Raw genomic sequence first — 21,051 nt, 5'->3', positions numbered from 1 at the left:
AGGGGAGGTATTAGGGGTATCCATGTGACAAGATGGGCGGATCCTAGATACAGGATGGCAACCTAACTTTGGATGTCACTGAGCAGGTCTGACCTGTTCTGTGGATCTCCATAGAAACTATTATCAGTAGGGTATAAACCCACCCTACAGGAACCAAGCTAATGGTCACAAGCATTCTCCTTTAAGGGGAAGTAGCCCATTTCCTTAACAGCAGGGAGCGGGACCCTACCTGTGGTGGGACCAGACAGTTGTCTGGCAACTGACTGCCTTCAGGGAGGATGTCTCTAAAGCATCTGACCTCTCCCACCATATGCTGGCAAAAAACCTCTAATACTTGGCATGTCTTTGGGGGGAGACAAAGCTGGGGAAGTCTTTGTATAATTCCACAGGCAAACCTAAACTAAAGAGAAGAAGCAAAATCTCTTTAGTGTTTCCTCTTAAAGCAAAAGCCTTTTAAGGTCGGCTAAAGGACCCACGAGGGGTCCTGAGATCATTTTCAGGGATCTGTGAAATCAGTCAAGGTCTGCGCTTGGCTTCTAACAGGAAGGTCCTTCATCATTGGAACAGATGGGTCAGTCTGCTTCCATAAAGACTGACAGCCTCAGAAGCAACTCAACACCAGTGGGTTGGCTTGGAGTGAAGTCAAAATGTTTTTTGTAATAAAAAAACCCATACTCACTACCATTGAACTATTCTGCCTCACAACAAAAACACTGTAGGACAGAGTAGAACTGGTCTTCTAAGGCCGGAAGTCTTTGCAGGAGCAGGTTGTAACATCATTCTCCTGCAATCCTGCTGGTGAACTCGAACAGCCAATCTCTCCTTTAACAGTCAAGTGTTACACACTGCCCCACCAGGGCTTCTTCATTTGTATAACAATATTAAGACGTTTTTTGCATCTTCTGCTCTCATTCTCTTGGGTGGAAGGTGGAATTTCTAGGAGCCACATGGCATGATGATATCACTCAAATGACCAATAGAAGATATGCTTGTTGAAGTATTTCTTTAATAGAAACTATTGATACATAAAATTCACATAAGCAAAAACTCTGTGAGGTCTTCAGTAATTTTTAAGAGTGAAAATGGGTCTTGAGAACAAAATGTTTAGAACAGGGGAAACCAAGTGGCCAATATCCTGAAGATCCTTGAGGGATGGATGAGTGAGCACAACCAGACAATAGAGCTGTGGTAGAGGCATGGCGAGCCATTTCCCCTCCCATAGCCAAGCCCTTGAGAGATATGGTTTGGGCAAGGAACACAAGATAATGTTTGTCTGGAGAATGCCCCTGAACTTGAAAGTGCCTCTGTGTGGGACAAAGTACAATCATAGTAATTCGTTGGTGAGCTGATATATCTCAAGCCTACCTGAGGTATACTTCTTCACAGAATAATTTCACTCCTACATGGCTGAGGGAACCGAATGGAACTTACTCCCAAATTTTACTTCCTGAGACACCTTTCCAGAATGTGTTTCATAATAGTGTCCCTCCAGAGCCACTAATTGCCACCTTTTAGCTTAAGGATTACAAGATGACTAAATTGACAACTAACTCCTGTTTTCCTTGTAGGGTTAATTTACAACTGATGATACGAGGCTATTTCGGGATAAAGAGAGTCACCCCCTATAAGAAAGCAAGCCCACTTAACACAGCCCGTTTCCCCTCCAAGGAACTACCTTGCAAAAGTAGACATTTGGTACCTTTACATTTACCTGATTAATTTTATCAAACCAATTACATTTTAATATTTAAATAACATACTATCTAAACTTTAACACCTAAATACTACCCAGAAACAAATTTTCACCTGTTTTTGTGTTTGTTTCTTTAGGGTCTCCAAAGAGTCATTTAAGCAAGGTGCTCTGAGAGAACAACTGGCCAACTTGGCTGCAAGGCAGAAGAGTCTTTTAGCCGTGGCAAATAAACAGAAAAAGATAAGCCTGAAAATTCAAAGCTGTAAGAATGACACATCATTGTCTGGACTTACTGTGAGGAAGCCGCCATCTAGCCCAGAAATCTCTAATAAAAAGAACAGTCAAAAGCCTACCAGTCTGGAAAAATCAATACAGCCCCAAACAGGTGCATGCTTCCCTGCCAGCCTTGTCTGTGGAAGCATACAGGAAACACAGTTGTCCCCAGAAACTGAGATTGAAGTTCAGAATGACAGCCAAGGTACCAATATGTGCCTAAATTCAGAGACAGCATGTAGTGAAGAACTTTCTGGAAATGAGTTGAGTTCTAAACAAAATGTCAATGACTATACCTTGGGCATGTTTTCTGAATCCAGTCATTCAAATGGCACTGAGGAGACTACCTTGCCATCACAACCTGTTGCTTTTATCGCTCAAGCAGATTATTCACATCTTTTAAAAACCACAGCCAAACAGTATGAATCCTGCACTTCTCCTGCAATTGCTAGCACATTAGATGTTTCAGAAAGCACAACGGTATTTACCCAAAAAGATGTCCAGCCATCAACTATTATTTGTGACCAAGACCTTCCCAATTATGTTCCAAAAAGAAAAAAGAAAACAAGTTCCCAGAAACCACCTCGGGCAGCATTAGACTCCCTGGCACATCAACAAATTACTGTCCTAGGCAGTGATACTGCAAGCCAGGTGAAACCATATCTTAAAAACGCAGCTTCTGCTGTCTCATGTAAAGGTGACCATCAGACGGCCAGCTCAGGGACTTGCCATCAACAGACTATTAAAAAGCCTTTAAATTACAACATAGCTCCTAAAAAGAAACGTTTGCAGATAAAGGATCTGATGTTAATGGGAAAAATTAATCCTGGGCATAACATTCTGGAATTCAAAACACAGGTATCCTATTTAATTTTTCTCTAAAACCGTGTAAGTTTTATAAATGAGTACTTACTTACTCGAGTATAAGCTGATCTGAATATCACCTGAGGCACCTAATTTTACCACAAAAATGGCATTAAAATGTGCTGAAAGACTTGGCTTATACACAAGTATGTACTATAAATGTTATTGTCACTTAGACTACGTAGCTATGGTTATAGAAGTGGGGTTTGACTGGCCTACCTGATTAGAGGCCAAAAGTGCTTGCATTCTCAGCAAGTGAAGAATCATGTTTCGGAATAGAACACCTTTTTAGAGGGTGTCTGGTTTCTTTCTCTCAGCATAATTATTTTGAGATTCATCCTTGTAGCATAGTCCATTGTTATTTTATGTCCATTCCCTTGTTAGTACTGAAGAGTAGTCTTGTATTTATATACCACAGTTGGCTTATCAGTTCATGCTCGAAGGACATTTGAGCTGTTTCCAGTTGTTCGTTGTAACAAATAAAGCCACTATGAACATTGGTATACAAGTCTTGGTGGAACATAGACTTTTATTTCTCTTGGGTAAATACCTAGGGACAGAGTGGCAGGATCATATGGTAGAAATTACCAAACTAAGAAATTACCAAACTATTTTCATCATTTTACTTTCCTAGAACAGTGTATAAGAGTTCCTTTTTCCCCTGTCTCCATATCCTGAATACTTGGGGTGACTAGTCTTTATATATTAATATATTATAAATATATATTTATATTGTGTTATATATTTTATAAATATGTATGTTTTATATATATTTTATAAATATGTATTTATATATTTCTCAATCACTCTTATTTTTAAACCATGCTGAAATACATATCATTATGGCTTACCCTTGTAGTTTTAATCTGCATTTCCCTAATAATTAAAGATGGTGAGCATCTTCCCCTATGCTTATTTACCATCTCTATTTATACTTTGGTGATTTCTATTGTAATATTTTGCTTATTTTTTATTGGTGGTTTTTCTTATGGCATTTTGAAATTTCATTATACTAGATACAAACAACTATTTTTGTATTTTAATTTTTCTTTTATCTTCTATTTCAGGAGGCTACCCACAAAGCCAGTATTTTATTCAGTGGTAAAATTAAGGTAGAAAATGGTCAGGTTTATCAAAACCTAGTCACCTGGCTGAAGGATCTCCTAGGAGGTGACAGTTCTGTGACTTGGAATTATGCTTGGAGTAAGGTGAGTCTTTTTTTCTTTTTCTTCCTTTCTTTTTAATGGAGAATGTAAAGAAACATTTTACTAGGCAACTACTATATTCCAGACCTTGGAGAGCCAAGCTCTCTACATAATTTTATTTCACTGTCCTCAGAATCACCCATTTTAGGGAGATTGGGTGAACTCCCCAAGTCTATTGGAGGAGCATCAGTTCCAGATTTACTTCCTCCTCCTTCATCTTTCCACAACTGCTCAGCTTCTGGGCTCTAGTACTTCCTCTGTGACGGAAAGGCCTGGGAGAGATCTCTACAGTTCCACACAGCTTTAGAAACAAAAACATTGGTTTTTTGTCAGGCTTACATAAATAATAAGACTTCAACCTCTCTCTCACCTCTTGGTTAGCAGCTGGGTGCTTAGCCATTTACCTCCCCCTCCCTCGGGCTCCTTTCTTATTAATTCCACTTGGCAAATAGAGGAACTAAGGCTCAGATATCATAAATATGTTGACCAAGGTTACATAGTTGCCACATGGTTCATCCATTTTAACTGAGACCTATTTGATTCTTTTTTTTATTTCAAATTGGATGAAGGTTCACAGAGTGAATCCTTTTTCCATTCAATAATCCGTACACATATTGTCTTACGTTTTGGCTGCAGTCCTCACAATGTAGCATCACTTTTCCCACATATCCTCCCTGTATTTCCAAGTTCAATTTTACCTTCTTTCCTAGTCCTTCTAAACTTGGTCCTTGGACAGATGCTGCCCTTTTACTCCCAAATGGTTGCTTGTCTAAGATGTGCGTACCTCCCTAAAGTTATTGCACCTCTTATAGACCTAGCTGTTGTTTGGCTGAATGTTCACATCTAGACCTGTAAAGGGACCGAGGGTCGTAGTCTCGGGGGTCTCATCAGTTCTGGTCCATCAGTAGGCCTCGTCTCTTGTGTGAGCTGTGTCCCACGTGTTTCTCTAGGCTGGCCATTCTTCATTTTATCTTTAATTGCATACTCAATTTGAGTGGTGTATTTATGTGTCGGGGGTGGTGGCAGCGAGAATGATAGAACTATTTCCTTTCCTTTTTAAAGAAATATGAACGATCTCTAAGCTAGTTGATGTCCTCATATGCCCCTTTCATGAAAGGCTACATGCTTGCCTTTTCTGTTTCCCAGAATTCCCTGTGGGCAGAGTTACGCAGCCAGCTGTGCCTCCCTTCCTTGCCCCTGACCTAGTCTCAGAAATGTTCATGTTCCTAATCATCCCCTTTTATCCTGACAAGTGATTCCAGAGCTCTGTGACTCCACACAGAAAGTTTGGGCCCACTGGTGTGTTATTTGTGTTCTGATTTTAAAAAGTTTAATTTTCCCCTTAAGTTGAGAGGAGTGGGCAAGGGACCTCAGACCACAGAAATTAGTGTGCTTGAAACTTGTCTTACCCAGAAAATGTGGCTAACTTGCAATGCCCTCCACCTCCACACATGCGTGGCACCACTTTGGGAACAGGATTTGGGTGATTCGTTATCTACCTTTACATTCACAGAACGGCGGACACCTTCCACCTTCACTAGCCAACAGGAAACCTCAGTGCCCCAGTAACAGGAGAGCAGCTTCCTCCCCCGTACTTCTCTCCAACCCAGCCCTGCACACCCCTGTCCTAGACTGCGTTAATAGTCATTGCCCCCAAACTCTGCAGGCTTTATTGATAGACCTCTGTGGCAAGTATTAACAGTACCGCGCTCACTACCCTTACATCAGCATCTTCTAGACTGTCGCAGCTACACGAGGGCGCTTCCAAACGTTTTGGAAAAACTTCCACTATCTTTCCATTCCATTTTTCCACGGAAGCTTTGAAACCTCCTCATATGGTCTCTCTGCCCCACCCCACTTAGGTGTTTGTTATGTTTCTCCTCTGGGAATCACCAGGTCATCTGCTTTTAGTTGATCTTAGTCCTTTTGCCCAGCCCTTCCCATGAATTCTTTGTTCATGATTACGCATTGGTAATTAATACCTAGCTCATCTGTGGAAGTACCTTTTTATTGCAGGGATCAATGACCTTATGTATTGTTTAGCTGACGTGGAACCAATGCTCACAGCATGAGCCTGGTACCAATTCATAGACTCCTTTCAACTTGACATACCCGCCGACACGGTGCCCAGTGCTGATTCATTTCTTCTTCTCGTTTCTCTATTGGAACGTCCATCTTTGAACAGCTGCCTGTGACGTCATTGGGTTTGCATGTCGCATTGCTCTTTCCTTATCTTCCACCTCCGTAGTGTCCCACCTTCATCAGTGTGATGGTGAAGCCAAGTGCAAAGTGGGCACTAAAATTCTTGCATACTAGATATTCATCAAGGTTAACTGAGCAGGACTAGATGGTTTTTTTTAACAATTGTCCTAACAATGGAAACAAAGTTTCAAAAACACTTCTCAGACTAAAAAACATTGGCCAGTGAGTTTCATTACAGTATTTAAAACCGTTTCTAAAGTCTTCCCTTTTTAAAGTTTACCAAAGAAATCATGGCCTCCTCTTGTCTTGGATTAACTTCTGAGTTCACAAAGGAGCTTTCTGATATGGTGGTCATATGAACAACAGTTTGTATTGACGAGTTCTGAAAACGGTGATGGAGATAGTTGGCCAGGGTGAGTGGTTTTCAGAAAAGAAATGCCAGAAAAGTAGGACTTCCTTTGTCTCAGACAGAACCACTAGGTAGGTGGATGACTCATTCCTCCCACCCACGCAGTTAGTCTGTGGTACAGCTTTACTGGGGAAATCCTGGTGCTTAGTCCCAGAGCGCATCCGACTCTCTCCTCTGCCACAGCCTCCCATCAGTTAGGCATCTTCCTGTATGGCAGAATGAACTCTGCGTTCAGGGCCAGGCAACCAGGCTTCTAGTCCTGGTACGACTGTTGCTAAGTTACATGGTCTGGCCAGCTGCTCTCAATCTTGGACACATGTTGGAATCACTTCTCTCCAAACCAGCCTCATTGCATCGAGTCAATTCCAACACATAGCGACCCCATAGGACAGACGGGAACTTCTCCTGAAGGTTTCCAAGGCTGCTGCTCTTTATGGAAGCAAACGACTCATCTTTCTCCTTTGGAGTGGCTGGTGGGTTCAAACTACCAACCTTGTGGTTAGCAGCAGGGCTCTTTGGAATTTTACTTGGGAGCTTTTAAAAAACTACCAATGCTTAGGGAAGTAATAGCCTTGAAGTAATAGTCTGAGGTGGACCAAGTAGTAGTATTTTAAGATGCTTCCCAAATAATTCTAATGGCAATAGGAGTAATGCGAAATAGTCTCTGTGACACTTCTCCAGCACTGTGGTCTGGAAACAAGGACTTCTCTGTATCCCTTCTTGACGACTCTGATGGAGGAAGGTAAAAACAGCTGTGGGAGGTTAAATGGCCCACTTAGTATAATGGCCAGTCAGTGGCAGAACGAGGACTAAGACCATGTCTTCTAAATTTCCCGCTACCCTCTTCTCCATTGAAAATGCTGGCACAGGGGAGCCCTGCATGCCTCCACTAGAAACCGAGGTTGCCTAAACTCCAGAAGCGTGTACTGTCATCTAGCCTTCTTCCTGAAGTTATGCAAAGCCTCAGTCTTGTGCAGCAAAATCCACCCACCCGAACAGGAAGGGAAAAAATGCCTTTCTGTGGTATAATTCCAGCACAAGAATCATAAAAATAGCAGTTTGAAAAGCAGACTGCTGTTTTGGGCAGTGGTTTAAGCAGTACAACACAGATTGTTAGCTTAAATGTACTTCCCATCCAGATGCCTTACTGCCTAAACGTACACCTTTGCACATCCAGTCCATTGGATTTGGTGCTGACCTCTCCCTGTGAGTGCCCTCTCTTCCCACCCCTCCCTCTGCCCCCTTCACAAAAAAATTCTCCCCACGGCCATGCTTAGAAACGGAAAGATATGGAAAGGAGGGCAGGATAGGAATATAGAAGTGATGGGAAGCGCTGAGCTGGACAGACAGGCAGCCTGTTTCCATCGCATGGCCACTGTTCCGTGTCTTTACCTAAACTCCTGCAACCCCGTGTACATTTCAGTTCTCGAGGGAGAAGAAGGGCAGATGATGGCCGCCACAGAGGTGAGCCTCTTTTAAAGTACACATTTCCAGTAGGGGTGAAGCCTGAAAACAGAGGTAATGCAAAGGGCCTACTGCTCTCTCTTGCTTGGAGCTGCCTGAGAGTGGCCTCCTGGGCTGGGCATTGGAAAGAGGCGGACTGTAATGACAGTGAACTTCACTTCTCCTCAGGAGCAGCTCTGCTAAGCCGGGTCACTTTCCTGCCACTTTCCGTTTTGGCCTCCTAGTCCCTACAGAAATGTTTCACTTGAAGAATTTTTAGAATTTTCATTGCCAAAATGTCTTTTTTGTTTTACAATACACTTAAAAGAAAACCTACCCAGAAGCAACAAAGCCCACACGGAAGCAGCACACCAACATAGGTGATCGTGAAGGGCAGAGGAGACCAGGTCTCAAACAACAAAGGCGGGGTGGTGGTGAGAATCACATCACCGTGAATGATGGGAGTGCGTGATGGGGACCCAATGCCCATCTGTAGACAGCTGGACATCCCTTCCAGAGGGGTAGTGGGGAGGAGATGAGTCACTCAGGGTTCAGTGTAGCAACAATGAAACTCAAAACTTTCCTCTACTTCCTGAACGCTTCCTCCCCTCCCAATTATCATGACCCCAATTCTACCTTGTGGACCTGGTTATACCAGAGGATGTACAGCGGTGCAGTGGGGATCTGGAAACACAGGGAATCTAGGACAGACGAATCCCTCAACACCCGCGGTAGGAGTGGCGACACCAGGCTGGAAGGGGGTGTAGAAAGGGAGAACCGATCTTGGAGATCTATGTGTAACCTCCTCTCTGGGAGAGGGGCAATGGGGAGGTGGTTGGGAGACGCCGGGGAGTGTAAGATAAGATATAATAATTATTTATAAACTATCAAGGGACCAGGGGAAAGGGGGGAGCGGGGAGGGAGAGGGAGGGGGGGAAAGGGAAACCGAGCTGATTCCAGGAACCCAAGTGGAAGGTGAATTATGAGAATGATGAGTGCAACGAATGTATAAGGGTGCTTTACTCAATTGATGTATGTACAGATTGTGATAAGAGCTGTATGAGCCCCGATAAAAAGATTTATTAATTTTAAAAAAAGAAAACCTACAATTTCCTTTTATTTCTTTGACTTTTTGTTTTATTTTATTTTGTTTTCCCCTGAGATAAAAAAACAATTCTTCAATCCCTCTCCCCCGGGGTAGTGAAAATTTGTGAGACTTGCTTTACAACATTTAAGTTGGAGTTAAAACAGTCATTGAATTACCCATGAACAGATCCCCATCCATTAGTACAACAAATGGTTTTTCTGAAGATGTACCAAAAATGGACTAATAATACCAAGTAAAATGGAATGCAACAGGGAAGTCAATTCTTCGATACTTCTTTTGTATTTAAGAGCAGAATATATTTTATATTTTGTGTGTTAGGACCAAATTAGTTACTACAATTAGTATCAAAATTATATTACACTTTATTTTTCAGAGATCTTACCCAAAAAAAGAGTTACTTGATAATTCCACTTGATTCTCTAGCTATATTTCCAGAATAGTTCCTAGCTGATTCATTCATTCTGTCTCACTGCCTGGCTTCTACACACACACACACCACCCCCCACCCCCAACATGGGAATGGCCATATCTGACCTCCTCTGGCTTTCCTATTGCCACAAGGCAGGGTTCAGACATGCCTCCATCCTTATTGACTCTATTCTGATGCCAACCATTCCTCCACCAGCACTCTGCATCTATGCTGGGTTCATGTTTCCTTGTATGGGCCACAAAGAACTCACAGATCCTAGTCACGAGTAAAGGAGTTATTAGGGGATCTAACAGGCTACCACAACCCAGGATCAGAAAACATCAAGGACAGAGTTCTTGGTTCCTGCCAACACATGTCCTCAACCAACAGCCAAGTCTCTCTCGAGTCTTCATTTCTGAGCCACATGGTCCCTTGGCCTCTGCCTCCGTGGGCCAGGAAGCCAGGCTGCTGCTTGGCCTCACAGTCTCATGGCCTCCGTCTTGCTCCTCTGTCGACCCCCTTGCCCGCCTTGGGTGCCTGTGGGCTCGGCCTCTGCCATTTCACACAGAGCTCGCAAGTGCTCTTCTTCTGATGGTCCTGGGAGTTCATTCTCTTCTCCGGTGTCAAAGACAGCTCATTCCTTTAGCCAGGAAGATGGTAACTCAAGCTGACCTGCCCTCTATTAGTGTCACACGCACCCAGTTTGCAGAGTCCCGCCCAGGCATTTGCTGGGAGTTACAGAGACACGACATGGATAGAAGAGGAGCATGGATAGAATTTCACTGCAACACGCACACAACAGCGATAACACTGACTTCTTCCTGAAGTATGATTTGGCAACCAGCCTAGACTGATTTCTGAGGAATAATGATCCATCTGCCTTTTCTTTTCTTTTTGTATGTTTGTTGTGAATTGGGTGAAGGTTCACAGAGTAATTAGTTGTCCATTCAATAATTCATGCACACCTTGTTTTATACATCAGTCACAAACCCTACAATGTAACATCACTTATCCCACGTCTTCTCTGTGCTCTCCATTCCCCCCTATGTTCATCTGTAGTGTAGTTAGGTGCTCTCACATTGGTTCCAAGCTTCAGCGACCCCTATGCACAATAGAACGAATTCTTCCGCTGAACCCGGTTCACGTTGGGTGACCCCGCTGGCATTGGAAATGCCGGTGACATAACTTCCAGCATCACCTTATAAACCTATCTATTATTCGCCTGAAAATTGAGCCATAGGTGAGATCCACTCCACATTTGAGGAGTGACTTAAATCTCGTGGTCTTGAGGCTTCTTCTAGTCTCTAAGCAACTAGTCTGATAGCCTGGTCATTTTTTATAATTTTGAGTTCTGTTCCACATTTTCTCTCCCTTTCTACCCTGAATATTGTAATGTTACCTCATTTAGAGAGGTTGCAGTGGTAGCCAGGAACCATCTACGTCTTTTGGTCTTGGAAACTGAGAGGTGGTCCATTAGTCCATTGGGATAGTTGTTTCCATGCATATTTGAATTTCTTTGCTCTGGAGGGGTAAAGATCAACAGATGTGCCTCTCACAAGCTGTAAGACTCTGATTACTACTCACCAAAGAATGTAGAACACCGTCTTTGTGGGCTGAGTTACGCCAGGTGATGTTCCTTACGGCTATGAGTCTAAGCCCACAGGCCCAGTAACTCATTCCCTCAAGCTGTTTGCTTCTGGCTCAGAAGTTTCCATATCTTTGCCTCTTCTATGCTCTACTGTGTTCATCGATATACTTGCATCATATGTAAATATGTATGTAAAATGCTTTCTGTCAGATCTTTATTCATTCATGAGTACAGCACCATTCTTCTTCCCAGCCTGGTTCAGCTTGTGTGTCCACTCACAGACAATTGTTATTACAAGATTGTGTGTGTAATGTTGTCTTGAACTTGTGTGCTCCTCACATTTCTTTCCTTCCTTTGCCATCATCATTTTTTTGCTGATCTCCCTCTTACTGCAGGTCTTTACCTTGTGCCCAGGTTAATATGTGTCTGCCCCTGTTTACGCGCCCTTTCACACCCCCGCCCCTGGGAGCCATCAAACAATAAAAGAGCCTCCAAAGTGGAAGAGGAAGGGTTCACACACTGAGTGGTGCAGATTCCACATTCCCATGACCAGCCTTTGTTTGGTTATGAATGTGAGCTCAACAGGAGCCTGTGCTTCACTGATCTCAAATGTTCTGTTTAATTTAAAACACATTTATTGATTACTTAGATATCCTAGGATGTATACAAATGCTTTATATGAATGCTTTTACTCCTATGACAACTTAATAAAATGAAGGGTCTCTTGTTTATAAATGTATAAATTGAGGCTCAAGAGAATGTTGCTTAAAAGCTGGAACTTGCAGAGTCTGGTGACCAGTATTGCCAGGATGATGTGAAATGCTTCCCCTGCCCCCAAACTCACAGCAATCCAATCAGTTTGACTCATAGTGACCCCGTAGGGCGGGGTAGCACTGCCCCCGTGGGTGCCTAAAGATAGAAATCTCTTTTTGTAATCATTTTATTGGGGGCTCTTACAGCTTTTATAACAATCCATATAGCCTTTATGTCAAGCACATTTGAACACATGTTGCTATCATCATTTTCAAAACATTTTCTTTCTACTTGAGCACTTAGTATTTATTGTCTTCTCATTTTTTTCCTCCCTCCCCAACCCTCCTTTCCTCATGAACCCTTGATTAGTTATAAACTATTAATATTTTCATATCTTACACCGACCACTGTCTCCCTTTACCCATGTTTTTGTTGTTCATCCCCCTTGCGGGGTGGGGGGGTGCAGTTATACTTAGATCATTGTGAGTGGTTCCCTCTTTCTCCCCATACCTTCCACCTACCCTCATGGTATCAATACTCCCATTATTGTTCCTTAGGGGTTTATCACTACTCCCATTATTGTTCCTTAGGGATTTATCTGTCCTGGATTCCTTGTATTTAGAGCTCTTATCTGTACCAGTGTACGTGCTCTGATCTAGCCAGATTTGTAAAGTAGAATTGGGGTCATGATAGTGGTGGGGAGGAAGCATTAAAAGAACTAGAGGAATGTTGTGTGTTCGTCAGTACTATGCTGCACCCTGGCTGGCTCCTCTCTTCCTTGTGACCCTTCTGTGAAGGGATGTCCAAAAGTCTGCAGGTGGGCTTTGGGACTCTACTCCACAGTCCCCACCATTCGCATCGATATGTTTTTGGGTTTTTTTGTGCTGGGTCTTCGATACCTAATACCTGATTCCACAGACACATCATGATCACACAGGCTGATATGCTTCTTCCATGTAGGCCTTGTTGCTTTCCAGCTAGAAGGCTGCTTGTGTATCTTCAAGCCTTTAAAACTGGAGACACTGTATCTTTTGATAGCTGAGCACCATATGCTTTCTTCACCACATTTGGTTATGCACCCATTTTGTCTTCAGTGATTGTGCCAGGAAGGTGAGCATCACAGAATGCCAGATTATTAGAACAAAGTGTTCTTGCATTGAGAGAGAACTTGAGTAGAGGCCCAATGTCCGTCTGCTAACTTATTATTTAACATATGATATATGTACATAGAACTATGTCCCTATCGTTATATATAAATATATTTACATATGTACATGCTTGTATTTATGCCTCTATAAATGTACTTTGCCTTCTAGTTCTTTCTTCTATTTCCTTTTACTTCCCTCCTGTGCCACTAAGACAGAGATCTTTATAGAAGCAGAAAGCCTCATCTTTCTCCCACGAAGCCACTGTTGGTTTCAAATTGCTGACTTTGTAGTTAACTGTCCAACATGCAACCCCCGCTATGCTCAGAGCATAAAAAATTAACATGACACAGACTCTACCTTCAAGAAGCTTATAGTAGTTTAATTGGAAAAGGCACATTAACATAATTTCATTGGAATGTGAAAACTGTGACAGAAATGCAGGCATACCACGTTTTACTGCAGTTTGCTTTACTACTTTACACTCCACTGACAAAGTGTAAATAAAGTGTATTTGTACACTGAAGGTGTGTAGCAGCCCTAAAATAAACAAGACTCTTTTCCCAACAATATGTACTTATTTCTTGGTTCTATGTCACACTTGGGTAATTCTTACAATATTTCAAAATTTTACATAATGCTGTTACACACTGGGCTTTCTACTCCCATGGACAGTTACCGTTTCAGAAACCCACAGGTGGTCACTATGAGTCTACTCACTGTGCGTTGGAATCTTCTTGATGACCTCTAAGAACAGCATCATGGAGGGACTGGTGTTTGAGTTGATACTTTTGAATCCAAAGGTTTCCCACAGGGAATGAACCTCTGGCGTCTATTATCAGGTCACCCTAGAATTAAGAATGCAGAAGCCAAAGAATCAGCACATTTCTGGCAGGTGTTTGTTCATCTGCCTCAGCCTAGCCCACTTGTGAAAATATTTCTAGACTCTGATCCTTTGGGCTGGTTAGATAATGTCTGAGTGCACATATATGTGACCAGCAAAAGTACAAAATCAAAACGGAATGGAAATGTTATTAATTTAATCAGTTACACAGCTGATCTTTTTAACTACTGTTACTTTTATGGCTTAATTTTATATAATGTAACGTTTTTAAATGTTATTAAGTAACTTTTCTAGATTAATGATTGTTGAATAAGTGGATGGGTAAAGTAAGTAATGATATACAACATAGAGTAAATATTTTAGGCTTTGTAGGAAGATGGTCTCTTCTGTAAGGACTCAATTTTGTTGTTGTACAGAAGAAGCAACAAGCACCACATAAATAAATGCCCATTGCTGTGCTCCAATAAATCTTTATTTACAAAATAATGTGGCTACAAGTTGTCATTTGCCAGCCTATTATATGTCAGTAACAATAGTCATTACTTTAAAAGAATTATAATGTGCAGAAGACAGGTATATTTTCTACCTGTAGAATGTATATTTGTGCGTTTTTCATCCTGTGCAGGTAACTTACCTTGGGAAAGAGCTTTTGAAGTTTGTTTCTGAGGAGGAACCCGTGCCTCCGGAGCCAAGCACGATAGCTCCGCAACCGCAGCCTTGCCTTCCAGGTAAGTACAGGCTACACCCGTTTCCTAGTTGTGGGAATTCAACACCAGATCCACCGAGAAAGCGCTCCTTTTTATTCTCTGTCACGGTGAAATTTACATAAGAGACCATTAACCATTTTAAAGTGAACAATTTAGTGCCATCTACTTCATTCACGATGTTATATAACCATTTTCATTGCCCCAAAAGGGAACCCTGTACCTATTAAGCAGTTACTCTTCCTGCCTTCCTCCACAGTTATCAATCAGCATCCTAGCTCTTGAGCTTTATTTACTCTACATCATTCACATAAATGCACACAGCATGTGAGCCTTGTAAGGCTAGTTTCTTTCACTTGGCATAATGTTTTTAGGATCAGGTATGTTGTAGTATGTTTTTGTCGATGAGTAATATTCCATTATATATACATGAGTATGTGCATATATGCAAGGGGGCTTCAAACCTTGTGTAAAAAGTTCCATTATCTTTTCATTCTATTTTTCCATGAACTTTTTGAAGCCATCACCTTTGTGTGTGCGCCTGTATTTGTTTTGAGCACTTATTTCTAGTTCTTTGGGGAATATGTGTAATACTAGCCTGCTAGTTGCTGTTTTAGGTGTCAGCGAGTTGGTTCTAGAACAGTGATCTTTGGTACAGCAGAACTGACCACCGCCCGGTCCTGCGTCCCCATAATTGTCACTATACTAGAGTCCATTGCTGCAGGCACAGTGTCCATCCACCTCAGCAAGGATCTGCCTGTTTTCCTTGCCCTTCTGCTCTACCAAGCATGATGTCCTTCCCCAAGGACTGGCCTCTCCTGTTAACATCTTCAAAGTAATGAGACAATTTCTCGCCATCCTAGCTTCTAAGGAGCATTCTGCCTGTGCTTCTCCTTTAAGTCTGTTTGTTTTTTAGGCTGTCCCACTTTACATTCCCATCAGAGATGCACTGTAGTTCGTTTCTTCACAGCCTCATCAACACCTATAACTTTCTGCTGGCTTTTTTTTGGGGGGGGCAGTTAGGGGTAGGATGGTGGAGGTGGTATAGTGTTGTTTCTTTTTTACTTATTCAGTGTTCCATTTTTAACCACAGTTCATTCTAGGAGAATTTAAGATATGATGCTTTTCCTCACAGATCTTTTCTCTAAATCTATGCTATCCTTTGGATAGATTTCTTTTATATAGAAGTAAACAAAACAAAAGTATAGGTCTCTTTCCTAAAGGCATGATTTGATTAGTTTTCCACCTTTTAAAAACTACATACTAAAATGAATCTCTGCTTGTTAGCATATGTTAATCAGCCTTGTCTACTGGAATACACCGGAGTCTGAGGAAGAAGAAGACAGAGTCCTCCTCAGTGAGCAGCAGGTTTGAAATGACTGGGGCAGGTCCCGCACATGTTCTGCTACGCTCACCTGACTGAGGTTCTTTCCCTCCAACATACCCCCCTCAGCCCAGTTGAAGCCAGTGTAGACAGGGAGAAGAACTCAGAACTGCTGCAATTTTCCCTCGCAGTAAAAACAGTGTCTTCCCTTTTGCTTTGGATATTGCAGAAATGCGAATTTCAGAACTGTGGAGCTGTCAGCGCACCAAACAGCATCTAGGCTCCTTGGCCCTATGCTAAGACCGTGCAGGCTGGTCCCTGCTGGCATTCTTTCTGTAGGTTGATACGGGAATTTTGTTTGAACTTCTCCGTTGTAGAACTCTTTTTATACCCGATTTTGTGGGACCTGAAGGAAACACAAAGACTTGGCAAAGTAGGAAAATGTAATCTAGCCTTGTTTCAAGCATTCAGAAGAGAATATTGCTCTCTTCTGCATTTCAGAATATGATCGTAGAAGTGGTGGTTCTAGAAGAACTTATCCATGTCTTTTTGTTAAGCCTCTCTCACTAGCTTAATCTGTTCCCTTAAGCTCTTTTTAAAAATTTAACTTGGTCCCCCTGTGACTCCCCCTCCCCCCGCTTCCCTGTAAAAAAAATTAATTTTTCAGTTTTATTGGCATGTAATTCCCACACCATATATTTCAGTGGTTAGACATGAAAAAAATTTGTGTAATCATCACCACAATCAATTTTAGAATGTTTTCTTCTTTTTTGTACTTATTATTATTAACTCCCCACCTCCCCCCATGTCCCCCACCACAACCACAAGAAACTATTAATCCAGTTACTATCTTTATAGATTCACTATCCTGAATTCATATAAAGAAAAACATACAAGGCTCCACCATCACCAATAGTTATCAAAGAAAGCAGACAATAATAAAAACTGGAATAAAGTTCAGCTCTTTTATGATCACAGTTGTCAGAATAGTGATTTTCAGGAATAAGGGGAACTAGGAAGAGCTCTTTCCGATCCTCGTGACTCTGGCCACCGCACATCTGATTTGATCAGACCAGCTCCTGCTGACACGGCAGAATTGCCTTTGCCTTTCAGTGTGCCCGGGTCAGATGATGCAGGATAGGAGCCAAGCCAACACTTGCTGAGAAAATGAAATTTGGAGAGAATAAAAAAAAGTGTGTGGGAAACTTCAGTTCATTTATTTGTATAAGAAGGATATGGTTCTGTTGTTCATTGCTGTTGACTTGATTCCAACCCATGGTGACCCCATGTGTGCAGGAAGTAGATCCCCAGACCTGCCTTCCAAGGCATTGGTGTGGGTTTGAACTGCTACCTTTAGAGAATCAGTTATTAAGTTCTAAACCAGACAAGGCAAAGGTATATTATCTAGATGCAGGACACCATTGGCATGAGGTCTTTATGGTGTCCAAGGGTTTTCTGACACACAGAGCTTGAAAGGGGACATAGGAGGTCAAGGAAAACACACAGATTCATGATTGGAACTGCCAACCTTTGGGCCAGTAGTCAAATACTCAACCATTTTCACCTGCCAGGGACTTATAACACTGTACTTAACAACACTGTAAATATGATCTTGTGCAATTAGATGGCCAAGCCTTAAGTATAGCAGCCTGTATTTTAACTAATTGCTGGCTCCCTAGTCATTTTCCCTTGCTAGGCTAAGAAGATATTTGAGTACAGAGAGATGCTTAGCAACTCTCGCTTTCTTCTTTGCTCCCCAATGTGAGGTACACAGAATAAAAGAACAGAGAATAAAAACATGAGAGGATCCAAGTGGCTGATATTTTACAACTGGATTTACTTGTGATTGTCTTAATAGGTGGACTCACTTAGATCTTGTACAGGCTATAATGGACTTTTTGGTGAAGAATTTAACAAATGGTATAATAGGATTTCATTTAGTTAATATCATCTTCCTGATTTAAATTTTCTGTGTATAATTTTGAAAGTGACGGATCCTCATTTTCTCAACCAGGAAATTTTAAAAGTACCATCATCATCACTCTTCTCTCTCTATTTTGTTCCTCCTTCTTATCCTGTCTCTTGCTGTTAATTTGTGTCATTTATCACTGGAAGGCAAAATATAATGGAAAACCTAGCCAGGGAGGGAGGGAGGCGATGTAGCCGGAGCCTCTGGGGTCATTTTCCGTAGAGAGGAGAAGAGAGTGGGCATCACTACAAGAGTCTTCTCTTCAGTGGAAATAGAGCACACTGTCTTGAAAATCCCGGGAAACCTTGGAAACCTGGAAAGACCGGAAGAGGTCAAAAAGTGCTTCTCATTCCCAATTTGCAGATGAAGAGTTGAAGGCCTACAGAGGCAAGAATGGTAGAAAAGAATGGAAGGAAAGGCAGCTGAAAGAAAGGTATTTTAGTGAAAATGTATATTCTGATAGTATTCGTGTGAGTCACATTCTTATGCAGCAAAAGGTAGGGTGAATAGAAGTAGCAATGCATTAGGAAGTGAGAAATCAGGGATCTTTCGCCTAACAACCACCTAGTCATATGTAACTTTGGCCACTTGTATAACTTCTTTAGGAAGTTCTTCTGGAAAAATAATAAAAGTGGGGATTAGACCAGTCACTGGCTTTAGGCTTACATCAAAGTGCGTTACAAAATAGCAACAAGGAGGTTTTTTACGATGATGATGATGATGATGATGATGATGAAGATACAAAAGGTGTAACAAGTAGAATACCAGTCTGTCAGGCTCTGTGCCTAGCATCTCTGAGTCCCGCAGGAAAGCTTTCCTGCAGTCTTTTGTGCTGTGCTAGCAGTGTGATTAGCAAGACATCCAACGACAGATTAGGTACATCTGCTGCACAAGACCTCTCTAGAGAGTTGAAGAGCGAGGTTGTTTCTTTGAGGACTAAGGTGCACCTGACCCAGGCCATGTTATTCTTCATTGCCTCATATGCATGTGAAAGTTGGCCATTGAAAAAGGAAGACCTGTAGAAGAACTGATGCATTTAAATTGTGGTGCTGGAGAAGAATATTGAAGGAAGCATAGCCTGCTAGCAGGACCAACAGAGCTGTATTGAAAGAAGTAAGGCCAGAGGGCTCCTTAGATGCAAGACTTTGTCTTTATATATATTGAACATACTGTCAGGAGAGACCATTACTTGGAGAAGTATATCATGTTGGTAAAGTTGGAGGGACAGCAAAAAAGGGGCAGGCGCTTGACAAGGATTGACAGTGACTGCATCAGTGGGCTCAGGCATGGGAACAATTGTGAGGGTGGCATAGGACCATGCAGTGTTTCATTCTCCTGGGTCAGGGCCCCCTCGATGGCCCCTCACAGCAGCAGCAGTGTGGAGAGTAGGGAAGCCTTTCCAGCTCTCTAGGCAGGGCAGGGCAGTGGCAGGCCAGGTAGGGAAGGTTGCGCCAAAACCTTGTCCGATTCCCGGCTCTGGTAACAGAGCAGGCCCATGGCAAGGGTTCACTGTGATAGCCCAGCCGCTCAAGTGCAGAAGAGGAGGTCAAAGGTTGGCACACAAGCACTCTGGTTGTGCTTTTCAATTTCTGTCAGTTATGGTTTGCTGTTTTTAGTTGGAAATCATACCTAAATGTTTTGGGATGATTATTAATATGTGAGCTACAGGTTTATCTAATTATCTCATTTAATCTTTACCCCTTTGTAGATAGAGGAACTGACCCAAGGTGTTATTGCCTAGTAAGTGGCAAGGTAGAGGACTCAAAACAAACTCTGCCTGGCTCTCAAGTCTGAACCCTGTACTAAAACATGGTCCCCAGAAAGGACTCTGGGAAATGAGGGGAGGGAGGGTTCATGAGCAAAGACTCGTGGGATCGTATTCCCTCTCTCCTCTTCCTAAGGAGTATAGCGTACAATAACATGGTAAAGTCTCTACAAGCTCATAGCTTTGTTAATCCACATGTCCTAAATGAATTTAATGATGTGATATCTATAAATATTTTATGGGATAAATAGCAACAGCCTAATATCTAACTTATTACTAATCATTTTGGTGACATGAAATCAGGAAATCCTGAATCATGTAGATCAGCGATAACTGTTTTTATCTTACCATTTCAAGACTTTCTTCAATGAATCAAACAAGAAAAAGAATTTTTTTTCTATGAGTTCTATTTAAACTCAAATACTTAAATTGATGACTCAAGTCAGTGTTATTAATGGATGATGATGATGATGATGAAATTAATTCCCAGAGATGGCAGTAACACATTTGAGGGTACATATGGTTTTGGATTAAACATTTTAAAACCTATAAACACAACATTTAAAGTTGGGATTCATTAGATGAAATGTTGATAAATCCCTATAGCATCTGTTATCTCCACAGTCCTTTTACGCTTTCAAATGGAGTGAGACTGGTGATTGTCTCCCCTAAATTTCACCCCTTCCTCCAGAGTCTATTTCTCTCTGTGTAATGGGCTGGAGGACTTCTTCTATGTACTTAAGGGAAGCATCACTGATTGTGTGTGTGTGTGTGTGTGTGTGTGTGTGTGTGTGTAAACTGGAAGGGGAAAATGACCATTTCATAAGAACCTATGTAATTTGTGATCATTATATGCAGGTATATTGACATGTTTTTCACAAAGGTCTTTACAAAAAATATTCTTAAGATAATCACCTTTCATTCTTCACCTTGCAAGCCAGCTTTATATATTTGTGTCCCTGTCACCATAGCACCACAGCACTGCAAACACATTAGGCTAAATGCAGTCATCTAGTAATGGAAGAGTACCTCAAGTCTTCCTTTTTCTCAAACCATCATTTAATGCACACGAATTATATATATGTATATATATTTTTAATGGGAGCCTAACATTATTTATGTCAACAAAGAACATGCTTTTCCAGGAAAAAAAGTAGACGCTCTTATACATAACAAAATGGTCCTCAGTCTACTGATAATAATAAACAGCTTTAAAGAGTTTTCTTTGTCCCAGTGCTGTCACTACACTCCATTTCTCTAGAAGAGTGAATGTGGTGAGCACACACATTCACAGGTGCTTCTGTTTTATGTGGTTAAAAGACGGCCTAACCCTAAAGCATCCGGGGAGATGGG

At 41.8% G+C, this 21,051-nt stretch overlaps 1 protein-coding gene across 1 annotated transcript in view; it reads left to right on the top strand.

Moving 5' to 3' along the window:
- The window catches only part of ANKRD31 (ankyrin repeat domain 31), a 162,357-nt gene that overhangs the window by 132,280 nt on the left and 9,026 nt on the right, over positions 1-21,051 (top strand). Inside the window, exons 22-24 of the mRNA XM_075543046.1 lie at positions 1,831-2,824; positions 3,898-4,038; positions 14,562-14,664. Coding sequence (XP_075399161.1) covers positions 1,831-2,824; positions 3,898-4,038; positions 14,562-14,664 — 1,238 coding nt within the window. The remainder of the gene's footprint in view (positions 1-1,830; positions 2,825-3,897; positions 4,039-14,561; positions 14,665-21,051) is intronic.

This window comes from Tenrec ecaudatus, chromosome 2, assembly GCF_050624435.1.
Source record: "Tenrec ecaudatus isolate mTenEca1 chromosome 2, mTenEca1.hap1, whole genome shotgun sequence".
Classification (NCBI taxonomy): domain Eukaryota; kingdom Metazoa; phylum Chordata; class Mammalia; order Afrosoricida; family Tenrecidae; genus Tenrec; species Tenrec ecaudatus.
This window is presented reverse-complemented; position numbering and strand designations above follow the sequence as displayed.